General features: G+C 45.4%; 1 protein-coding gene across 1 annotated transcript in view; it reads left to right on the top strand.

The window, feature by feature from the left end:
* SCTR (secretin receptor) overlaps positions 1 to 12,344 on the top strand; it is a 73,105-nt gene that overhangs the window by 42,774 nt on the left and 17,987 nt on the right. The window contains exons 4-10 of the mRNA XM_083154310.1: positions 4,375 to 4,482; positions 4,679 to 4,782; positions 5,724 to 5,821; positions 5,892 to 6,024; positions 7,165 to 7,318; positions 9,025 to 9,085; positions 12,094 to 12,163. Coding sequence (XP_083010436.1) covers positions 4,375 to 4,482; positions 4,679 to 4,782; positions 5,724 to 5,821; positions 5,892 to 6,024; positions 7,165 to 7,318; positions 9,025 to 9,085; positions 12,094 to 12,163 — 728 coding nt within the window. The remainder of the gene's footprint in view (positions 1 to 4,374; positions 4,483 to 4,678; positions 4,783 to 5,723; positions 5,822 to 5,891; positions 6,025 to 7,164; positions 7,319 to 9,024; positions 9,086 to 12,093; positions 12,164 to 12,344) is intronic.

Genomic DNA, 12,344 nt, shown 5'->3' with positions numbered 1-12,344 from the left:
CACATTTTACTTTCGGAGATGAGTAGCTTCTCTATTTTAGACATAATACTGTCCAAACTTTCATCCCCTAAAGTAACTTCATTATCTTCTTTATCAAAGAGGGTGCGTATGCACTCTTCTCTGATTCTGCGGTGTGAAAACATTATATTGAAAGAAAGTAAACACTTGGTAATCAAAAATAAAAGTAATAACAATAATAATATTAAAATTAACATCAAAAAATTAACATCCAATACCCCCTTAAAAAAAAGGGAGATTTATAATAGAAAAGAGATCACTTATGAAAGAGGTAATCACAACACCCCCAGATCTAATCACTTTAAATCTAATTATCAAGCTGAAGGATATAGGGTAGGTCCCCACACCTCATGGAGGGAGAGGGAATACAACCACCCCGAATCCACACGAAAAGATTATAGATCTGAGGACATTGAAGAAGATCAATGGTATGAATCCCCTGAAATTAGGACTAATAAGAAACAATGGAGAAATAAAGATACCAACAGGGATTATTTTTTAGAGAAGCGCCCCCAAAGAAATTATCACACCTAAAGCATCGTCCAAATAAAAGGGGTAAAAGAGCGGGATGCAAGTTAGGAATGTCTAAAAATAAAAGGGATAAATTAAAAAGACATAAACCTGACCAATCCCAATCTGATCAAACAGAGGAAAACGCTGAAAATCTTGGAGAAAACAACACTAAAAGTAACTCCACTATATATAATCTCAGCGATTACACTCTCACTAATGATGAGAAAGAACTTTTGGAGAAGGGCCTCAAGTTGTCTCCCTCAAATAGGACAGACAAATTCGAGGTTTTCACAGACTTACAAAGGTTCATTAGAAAATTGGCGTTGAAAAGATTCTTTATTGAAAACAATAGGGAAATAGATCAGATCCCTACAGGTGAGATCAATATTTTCAAACGCAAGTCAAAATTCTATCCGCGACATAAACGCGGAAGTTATGTTGACGTCTTTGAAAATCTAGTCAAGGAAGATTTGCACAAAATGTCATTTAAAAGCAAAGAAAGGAACAATTTAACGTTGGGCCAAAGAAAGGCTATTAAAACCTTAAAAAACAATGAGGACATAGTAATAAAACCGGCTGATAAGGGCGGTGGGGTTGTAGTCCTCAATAAGGTGGATTATCACAGAGAAATTGCCAATCAGTTGGCTGATAAAGACACCTACAAAAAATTGAGAGGAGACCCCACCGCCCAAATCCAAAAAAAGATGGATGTCTTCATCAATCTCTATTTGACACAAAATAGCATCACAGAGGAGGAGGCAAAATATTTTAAAATAGAGAACCCATCAGTGCCGGTAATATATATTTTACCTAAAGTCCACAAAAGTACAATTAATCCTCCTGGCCGTCCAATTGTGGCAGGGGTGGGATCTATTACCTCTAATTTGTCCCATTTCCTAGACCACAAAATACAGCCACTAGTGAAAATAACTAGATCATATACAAAGGATACCTCGGCTGTTATAGAGAAACTATCAGGACTGGCATGGGAGGAGGGTGACCTTCTTGTCACGGCTGACGTGAGAGCCCTCTACACTATAATTCAGCATCATCATGGAATTGCTGCCACGGAACATCACCTAGCGAAATCCAATATAGATGGTATAGAGAAAGAGTTTATTTTGGAAGGCATTTCTATTATTTTGAATAATAATTTCTTTTGGTACGAGGGCGACTTTTACCTCCAGACGGCAGGAACTGCGATGGGCACCAGGCTGGCACCCAGTTATGCTAATTTATTTATGGCAAGGTGGGAGGACCAACAAGTTTGGTCCGACCACCCCTGGAGTGCCAGCCTGGTGCTATGGGTCAGATATATAGATGACCTCCTGTTCGTCTGGAGGGGAGGTCAAGATGCTTTAAATGACTTCTGTATGTACTTGAATAATAATGATCAAAATATTGACTTGACATATACCATCAGTCCCTCTACAGTCAATTTCCTTGATCTGACTATTTTTGTTGACAACTTAAAAATTTGCACAAAAAACTATACCAAGCCGACTGACTGTTGCTCATATATAAGCAGCATGAGCAATCACCATGCAAATTGGATAAAAAGTATACCCTCTAGTCAGTTTTACAGACTTAGAAAGAACTGTACTAATATGAGTGACTATGAGACCCAGGCTGATACCATGAAAGAAAATTTTCTTCAGAAGGGGTATAACCCTATCTGGGTAAATGAAGCATATAATAAAAACCATGACCCCGTCTCTATTGAAAAAACTATAAAACCAGAAAGCAAAGAGGTACGCTTCATTACCAGATATACATCTCAACATGTACAGCTTGAAAAACGTATTATTAAGCATTGGGGAGTTCTCACCAGGGACCCTATCCTCAAAGAACATGTGGGACATCGCCCCAAGTTTGTATACCGCAGGGCAGATAACCTTGGAAATATCCTGGTGAGGAGTGCTCAAGCTGTGTCTAAAAGAACCACCAGAGTCTTATCCAAAGGTTTCTACCGCTGTGGTAGTTGCTCCATGTGCAAAGTATGTAAAACTCAACCAAAAATAACTGAATATACGTCTAATACTAATAATGAGAATTTTAGTATAAACGAGTTTATTACGTGCAACTCCAAAAACGTTGTATACCTTCTAGAATGTCATTGCGGTGCACAGTATGTTGGGCGGACTAGTAGACATCTTAAAGACCGCCTAGCAGAACATGTCCGCAATGTCAAGAAGGGTTACGAACTGCACAACGTTTCACTACATTTTAAGGAGAAGCATAATTGTGACATAAGGGGACTTAAATCCTTTTGTGGTATCAAACTCTGCAAATCTGACTGGAGAAAAAATGATATTGAAGAACGGTTGGCTAAGACCGAAATGAAATGCATTTTTACTCTAAACACCATGATCCCTAAAGGGTTAAATGCAGATTATGAATACAAATGGCTCATATGAATTGCAACGAGGTGGGAGGTGGGATATGGTGTTATTTTGTTATAATATTAACCATGTTCCTTTTTGTGTTCTCTTCCCCCCCACAAATGTCCGGCTTCATATGAGTTAAATACCAGTTAGATTACAGTTACAATTATATGTGCAATTATAAGTGCTGCTATGTATATGCTATTTTATTGTGCAAATTGTTTATCTTCCCGTTTTTTATAATCATGTCTTTTTTATCATCATGTCTTTTTTATAATCATGTCTTTGTTATAATCATGTCATTTTTATTGTGTAACTTTTTATTGAATTTTAAAAGTCATTCAAAAATGTATCTTGAGTATATTGCAAAGCATTTTAGATAGAAACGTATTTTAAATGTCTGAAGCCGGGCTAGGTCAAACACGTGAGGTTTTTCCTGAAATTACGTGATTGGACAGGACCTCCTTAAAAGCACCTCCCGGCCCTGACAGCGGCACATCTTGAAAAAGGATATATAATATCCGAAACGCGTTGATGATCTAGCCGCCAGCGTCCAGCAGCATCAGCGAGTCTGACCTCTCAAGCGGCAATACACGGAGCCCCTCTGCCGGCGCAGTCTGCAGCACGCCAGTCACCGAGGGAACAGCCGCTGCCGATCGTCTGCTCTCGCCACTACCTGCTCCTATGAACTTTTTTAACCTTGTCCCATCGTTTGGATTTATATGGATGTCTTTGTATGAATAAACCTGCGTTTTACCTGTCACCTGGAGTCTGCTGGTAAAGAAACCTTTTTATGCACGCGAGACAGAACCTAAATGTAAGTCTATTTCATGCTGATATTCCCTGCCATTTCTCCGCTACCTGAAGTCTTATAAAGAAATTCTTATGTGAACACCTGACAGAATTAAATTGTAAGTCTAAAGTTTTTACAGTACCAGGAAGATTTCCGATGCGGGGACATTTATACATTACATCCCAGATACATTTTATTTGGTTTCTACACAGCGCTAGTCTATTGCTAAATTCTCTATCGTCACCTGTAGTTTCCCGTTAAAAGTTTGTTCAGACCAGAGGGTCAGAGTTCCCAACACCAGCTAGTGGCTGGGCAATAGGCTTGGGGTGTGGAGATTTTCTTAGGGACCCTGGAGTGTTGTGCCCACATTGTGAAGCCTGTCTAAAACCTGCAATGCTGTCACATACATACATACATACATACAGTATATGGCCACCTGGAATCTGTTACTTCCGGGTAACAATATATACACTACCCAGTAAGATCCTAGCATCTGTCTCCTCCAAATCGGCAGACATTTTTGGAGGGACATTCCAGAACCATTGGAATCTGCAGGGATCATGCTCCCCCACAGCGCTGGCTCCCCCAATCCACCGCTTCGGCTGCAGCACCCTTGTTCCCCCACTGAATCTGACCTTGCTGACTTGTCTGTGTGATGTGTTTTAGGATGTGTCGGGAAGTGGGACAATCTCAGCTGCTGGCCCGCTACCCCGCTGGGGCACACTGTGTCCATTCCCTGCCCAGAGGTCCTGCAGATCATTACCGGAATTAATGGTAGGTGCACAGGAGGTCAGTAACTACAATGTAGAAGATGTCAGTGGAGAATAAACACAACGTCTAGATATTTTTGTATATTTTATCATATCTGCTTATATTACATGCTAATAAGCAGTATCGGGTGGCAAGCCGCTGCTTTATAGATTATTTACTCGCTCCGAATTTATTTATCAAACATTCTGTTACGGGACAGGAACTGTGCATCGGAACTGCACGGAATCCGGGTGGTCCGTCACCTTCCCACCGGTGCACGTTGCGTGCAGTTACAACATCAATGACACGGAGGATGAGAATACAGTAAGTGACTGTCCGCATTCTTCCATGTCTGTCTATCAAAATATTTACCGTAGTTGTCATCGTAAGAGTCAGTCCCTCACTCCCACCACCACTAACGTTATTTATAATATGGGTTTTATGGGATTAACTGTCATTAGTGTTTTCACAATTTCCATCTCATTTCCAACAAACGTCGGTTTGGCTGCGGGAGAACCCAGCTGTGATGCGAGTTGACCTTCTATGAACCTTCCCCCTTGGCGTCCTGTCAATCAACATGCGAGCGGCCAGCGAACGTAAAAGATGGTGGATTTATTTCTCTGTCTGTGCTCAAACATGCGCAGTCATTCCGTAATCTGCCGCTGTGACAGGGCATGGTCGACTCGGTCAAAAGGTCGACATGGTAATTAGGTAGACATGTGAAATGTAGACAGGTGGAAAGGTCAATGCGAAAATGGTCGGCACAAAAAAAAAATGTGTGACCATGGCGCTTTGCTCACCATGCTGCGGGGCGAGGTGCCACGCCCTGCTACCGCTACGCTCAGGACTATTCCCAATCGTAGGCCACGTGAATGGTCAATCAAAAAAAAAATGTTGGGGGGAAAAAAAGGAAAAAATTGTCAAAAAAAAAGGGGAAAAAAAGGCGTCAACCATTTGTGTGTTGACCATTGCTATGCCCATCATTTAACCCGTTGACACTTGTCGACCTTAAGGACTGTCAACCTTTTACATGTTAAACTATTGGCCATGTCAACCCAAGATTGGCTGTTGACCTAATTAAGGCCGATCTATCATCCAGATGAGGTTTTATGATGATCCGGGGAGGGACTTAAGCTACATTTATTATGTTTATTGTAAAATGTGTGTGCATGCGTGTGCACATGTGTGTGTGTGTGCACGTATATGTGTGCGTGTGATGCATATGGACTATGGTCAGGGGTCAGAGTGCCGACTGTGTTTTTCAGAAGGAGTATTACATGCACCTGAAGACTGTCTACACCGTGGGTTATGGGACTTCTCTGACCTCGCTCTCCCTGGCAATAGTGACTCTGCTGTCCTTTCGGTGAGTACTCAGACCTATACGAGGAGAGCATATACTGTGGTGCAGCATTCTAACTGTCCTCCCATCTCAGGCGGCTGCGTTGTACCCGGAACTACATTCACATGCACCTGTTCCTCTCCTTCATCCTGAGAGCCATGTCCATCTTCATCAGGGATGGCGTGCTCTTCTCCAACGAGGATATCAACCACTGCAGTGTCTACCTGGTAAGGACAAGGGTCAGGTGTAGGCAGCGGGGCGGCTAGGAATGTGCCCCGGGCCAAATATAGGAGAGAGGGGATGAGGCATCTATAAAATATATATATAGGACTGTCACTGTATATAGTGCATGCAGTCCCTCAGGGATTACACCCTGTACCACTCTCTCTGCAGAAGGACTATCACTACGTCATGTATATAGTGCGTGCAGTCACTCATGGATTACACCCTGTACCACTCTCTCTGCAGAGGGACTGTCACTACGTCATGTATATAGTGCGTGCAGTCCCTCAGGGATTACACCCTGTACCACTCTCTCTGCAGAGGGACTGTCACTATGTCATGTATATAATGCGTGCAGTCCCTCAGGGATTACACCCTGTACCACTCTCTCTGCAGAAGGACTATCACTACGTCATGCATATAGTGCGTGCAGTCCCTCAGGGATTACACCCTGTACCACTCTCTCTGCAGAGGGACTGTCATTATGTCATGTATATAATGCGTGCAGTCCCTCAGGGATTACACCCTGTACCACTCTCTCTGCAGAAGGACTATCACTACGTCATGTATATAGTGCGTGCAGTCCCTCAGGGATTACACCCTGTACCACTCTCTCTGCAGAAGGACTATCACTACGTCATGTATATAGTGCGTGCAGTCCCTCAGGGCTTACACCCAGTACCACTCTCTCTGCAGAGGACTATCACTACGTCATGTATATAGTGCGTTCAGTCCCTCAGGGATTACACCCTGTACCACTCTCTCTGCAGAAGGACTATCACTACGTCATGTATATAATGCATGCAGTCCCTCAGGGATTACACCCAGTACCACTCTCTCTGCAGAGGGACTATCATTACATCATGTAAATAATGCGTGCAGTCCCTCAGGGATTACACCCAGTACCACTCTCTCTGCAGAAGGACTGCCACTATGTCATGTATATAGTGCGTTCAGTCCCTCAGGGATTACACTCTGTACCACTCTCTCTGCAGAAGGATTGTCACTACGTCATGTATATAGTGCGTGCAGTCCCTCAGGGATTACACTCTGTACCACTCTCTCTGCAGAAGGACTGTCACTACGTCATGTATATAGTGCGTGCAGTCCCTCAGGGATTACACTCTGTACCACTCTCTCTGCAGAAGGACTGCCACTATGTCATGATCTTCTTCCAGTACTGCATCATGGCCAATTACAGCTGGCTGCTGGTGGAGTGTCTGTACCTCCACACTCTGCTTGTTGTGTCCTTCTTCTCCGAGTGGAAGTATTTCTGCTGGTACATTGCCCTTGGGTGGGGTAAGTGTTGGTACATTGCCCTTGGGTGGGGTATGTGCTGGTACATTTCTATTGGGTAGGGTAAGTGCTGGTACATTGCTATTGGGAGGGGTAAGTGTTGGTACATTGCTATTGGGTGGGGTAAGTGCTGGTACATTGCTATTGGGTTAGGTAAGTGCTGGTACATTGCTATTGGGTGGGGTAAGTGCTGGTACATTGCTATTGGGTAAGTGCTGGTACATTGCTATTGGGTGGGGTAAGTGCTGGTACATTGATATTGGGTGGGGTAAGTGTTGGTACATTGCTATTGGGTTGGGTATGTGCTGGTGCATTGCTATTGGGTGGGGTAAGTGCTGGTACATTGGTATTGGGTGGGGTAAGTGCTGGTACATTGCTATTGGGAGGGGTAAGTGCTGGTACATTGCTATTGGGTGGGGTAAGTGCTGGTACATTGCTATTGGGTGGGGTAAGTGCTGGTACATTGCTATTGGGTGGGGTAAGTGTTGGTACATTTCTATTGGGTAGGGTAAGTGCTGGTACATTGCTATTGGGAGGGGTAAGTGTTGGTACATTGCTATTGGGTGGGGTAAGTGCTGGTACATTGCTATTGGGTTAGGTAAGTGCTGGTACATTGCTATTGGGTGGGGTAAGTGCTGGTACATTGCTATTGGGTTGGGTAAGTGCAGGTACATTGCTATTGGGTGGGGTAAGTGCTGGTACATTGGTATTGGGTGGGGTAAGTGCTGGTACATTGCTATTGGGGGGGGTAAGTGCTGGTACATTGCTATTGGGCTAGGTAAGTGCTGGTACATTGCTATTGGGTGGGGTAAGTGCTGGTACATTGCTATTGGGTGGGATAAGTGTTGGTACATTGCTATTGGGTGGGGTAATTGCTGGTACATTGCTGTAGGGTGGGGTAAGTGCTGGTACATTGCATATGGGTGCGGTAAATGCTGGTACATTGATATTTGGAGGGGTAAGTGCTGGTACATTGCTATTGGGAGGGGTAAGTGTTGGTACATTGCTATTGGGAGGGGTAAATGCTGGTACATTGCTATTGGGTGGGGTAAGTGCTGGTGCATTGCTATTGGGAGGGGTAAGTGCTGGTACATTGCTATTGGGTGGGGTATGTGTTGGAATATTGCTATTGGGTTGGGTATGAGCTGGTACATTGCTCTCGGTGGGGTAAGTGCTGGTACATTGCTATTGGGTGGGGTAAGTGCTGGTACATTGCTATTGGGATGGGTAAGTGCTGGTACATTGCTATTGGGTGGGGTAAGTGCTGGTACATTGCTATTGGGTGGGGTAATTGCTGGTACATTGCTATTGGGATGGGTATGTGTCGGTACATTGCTATTGGGTGGGATATGTGCTGGTACATTGCTATTGGGTGGGGTAATTGCTGGTACATTTCTATTGGGTGGGGTAAGTGCTGGTACATTGCTGTTGGGTGGGGTAAGTGCTGGTACATTGCTATTGGGTGGGGTAAGTGCTGGTACATTGCTATTGGGTTGGGTATGAGCTGGTACATTGCTCTCGGTGGGGACCGTGGGGTAATTATTGGCACGATGCCCTCGGGTGGGGTAAGTGTTGGTACATTGCACTGTGTAGGGGGCGAGTATTGGGTGACTTCTCTTGGGGGGGGGGGGGGGTGTGCACTGCATGCTGGGACATTAAACTAATGTAGGGAAACTGTCTCCCAGCTTATCACAATGTCTGTGTTACAGGGTCTCCCCTGGTCTTCATCATCGCTTGGTCCATCAGCCGGCACTTGTATGAGAACATTGGGTAAGGCCTTCTCCTGGCTCATGTGACTTGTCCATATCCCCTAACACAGCCATTGACAGCATCCCCTCTTCTTATAACGTCTGATCTCTGCAATAACATTGCTTCTTACACTACAAGAAACAAGAAACCCGAGTCTATGGGGGTTATTCAGACCTGATCACACGATTCCAGTTGGATTCCTCTAAAGCACACCGCAGAAAGAAGCCCATAGGTTTTATTCAAGGTCATCATGTTAGGAAACCGTTTTTGCTTTACTGCAAATCGTTTTTCCTGACACTCCCAGAAAATGGCCGGTTACCACCCCCAAACACCGGTTTCCTGTTAGCAGGGCCGGATTTCCCACTAGGCCCGTGAGGTGTCCCAGGCAGGGGCAGATTGGAGCGGGACAGTTTACCTGTAGCCCGGCCCTCCTGCAGACTTCTGTGGTTCTGCTCCGCCCACAATGGGCTGATTCATTTATATGCAGCTGGCTGCTGGACTAGCGCGGCAGCTTAGCAGTTAGCACAGTGACGGTAGAGCCCGCAGACCTCTGCTTCCCTTCTATGCATCTCACTGCTCAGTGTGTCCCAGATCAGCGGAGCAAGCTCCGCCCCCTTCTTCACCTCAGACAGCCCAGTCCGAAATGTCCCTGTACCCTGCCCTGTCTGTCACAGCAGTTGGGGTAGCAAGCCCCGCCCATTTCTTCCCCTCAGACAACCAACTACTAGCTTTCTTCTCTATGCTCTGCTAGGATGGACAAGCAAGCCCCGCCCTCTTCTCCCCTCATGCAGCTGTCCCAGCTTTGCCTATACCCTGCCCTGTCTGTCCCAGCAAAGTCGGGATAGCAAGTCCTGCCCCCTTCTTCCCATCAGGGCAGCAACCCAGTCTCAGGTTTCCCTGTACCCTGCCTTCTGTTCAGCAAGGCCCCACTTCCATCTTCCCTGGTCAAGCTCTGCTCTACCCAGCTATCTCCTGGGGGTCCACTCCTGCCTTCTTACAATCTAACATGTGGCAGGGTCGCCCTTGTTCTACACTAAAGCTCCTTAGGACAGAGAGAAAACTTCTAGGGTGGATGTAGGGTAGTGCGGTGTATAGGGTGGATGTAGTGTAGTGATGTAGTGCGGCATACAGTATAGGGGATATGTAGTGGTGTAGTGCGGAGTATAGGTTGGATGCAGTATAGTGATGGATGCAGTATAGTGATGTACTCGCGGAGTATATGTTGGATGTAGTATAGTAATTTATTGCGGAGTATAGGGTGGATGTATTGTAGTGATGTAGTGCGGTGTATATGTAGTGGTGTAGTGTGGAGTATAGGGTGGATGTAGTGTAGTGATGTACAGTACTTGCGGAGTATAGGTTGGTTGGATGTAGTGTAGTGTTGTATTGTGGAGTATAGGGTGGATGTAGTATAGTTATGTAGTGCGCAGTATAAGGTGGATGTAGTGTGATGTACAGGACATATGTAGGGATGTAGTGCGGCATATAGGATGGATGTAGTATAGTGCTGTACTTGCGGAGTATAGGGTGGATGTAGTGTAGTAATGGAGTGTGCAGTACAGGATGGATGTAGTATAGTAATGTAGTGCTGCATATAGGATGGATGTAGTATAGTGATGTAGTGCTGCATATAGGGGGTATGTAGTGATGTAGTGCAGAGTATTGGATGGATGCAGTATAGTGATGTACTTGTGGAGTATAGGGTGGATGTAGTGTAGTAATGGAGTGCGCAGTATAGGGTGGATGTAGTGCTGCATATAGGGTGGATGTAGTATAGTGATGTAGTGCTGCATATAGGGTGGATGTAGTGTAGTTATGTAGTGCGCAGTATAAGGTGGATGTAGTGTGATGTACAGGACATATGTAGGGATGTAGTGCGGCATATAGGATGGATGTAGTATAGTGCTGTACTTGCGGAGTATAGGGTGGATGTAGTGTAGTAATGGAGTGCGCAGTACAGGATGGATGTAGTATAGTGATGTAGTGCTGCATATAGGATGGATGTAGTATAGTGATGTAGTGCTGCATATAGGGGGTATGTAGTGATGTAGTGCAGAGTATTGGATGGATGCAGTATAGTGATGTACTTGTGGAGTATAGGGTGGATGTAGTGTAGTAATGGAGTGCGCAGTATAGGGTGGATGTAGTGCTGCATATAGGGTGGATGTAGTATAGTGATGTAGTGCTGCATATAGGGTGGATGTAGTATAGTGATGTAGTGCTGCATATAGGGGGTATGTAGTGATGTAGTGCAGAGTATTTTTAACTGTTCACACTGGGAGCTGAATTGTCTAGAACCCGCCCTGTCTGTGACACACAGGCTGCAGCATGGACCCCTGTAGCACCTGAAGTATGTCTACGCAGCTTCTGTATTCCTGTTGCCCAGCGGCCGTTAAGAGCCGAATGCTGGGGGAAGTCGGCGGGAGTGGGCCCCAGGCTGCCGTCATAGCTGTGCGCATTTGTGATGGCGTGTTTAGCAGGGTATGCCAGTGTGTGCCGGGGGGCGAGCTGCGTGTCTCCTGCCTGTGTGGGTGGGAGCAGAGTTCAGGGGCAGTGTGTGCTGCATGCAGGAGGTAGCTGCCCGCGGCCTGGGAGCTCTCAGCAGTGGCACAGGGGCTGCCAGGTAGATGATGGGCAGGGTGTGTGTGCTGTGTATGTAGGTGTCCTGCTCCCACACTGCTGTGTTTATATCACGCCACACGCCTAATAGGGGAGGGGGGGGGGGCGGCCAAAAATGTTGTGCCTATGGGCGGCCTGACCCCTAAATCCGCCCCTGCCTGTCAGACAAATTGCGAGAGGATTGTGAGTAGATTAATCGCTATTTCTTTCACTGTTTGTCGTGTGCTACGATCTGTACGCATGCGCAGTCATTGGAACATCGATCAACGCTGAATAAGCACAAATGCTGTATTTCATCCATAGTGCAATAGGACCCCAATAGCTGCCATTGTTTTGCCTTGTGATGTTCTATGACTGTGAATGTTCTCATTGATAGACACCCCCAATAATGAGTTCTGCCTTTCTTACAGGTGCTGGGACATTAATTCTAATCCCAGTATTTGGTGGATAATCCGGGGACCCATTATTCTCTCCATATTTGTAAGTGGTCTGAGAACCTGATTAGTATTGTCTCTTTACAGACCATGGTAAGACGCCGGCTCCCGTATGTCCCAGCTTAATAGGACAATCCCACTGTTTTTCTACCCCGGTTTTGTAACTCACAGAGGGGCTCATTTATCATTTAATATTTGCGGCTAAATCCCTGAACGCACCCGTTTTT

Source organism: Crinia signifera, chromosome 7 (assembly GCF_055691185.1).
Source record: "Crinia signifera chromosome 7, ASM5569118v1, whole genome shotgun sequence".
NCBI lineage: Eukaryota > Metazoa > Chordata > Amphibia > Anura > Myobatrachidae > Crinia > Crinia signifera.
The sequence above is the reverse complement of the archived record's forward strand: the minus strand, read 5'-3'. Positions and strand labels throughout refer to the sequence as shown.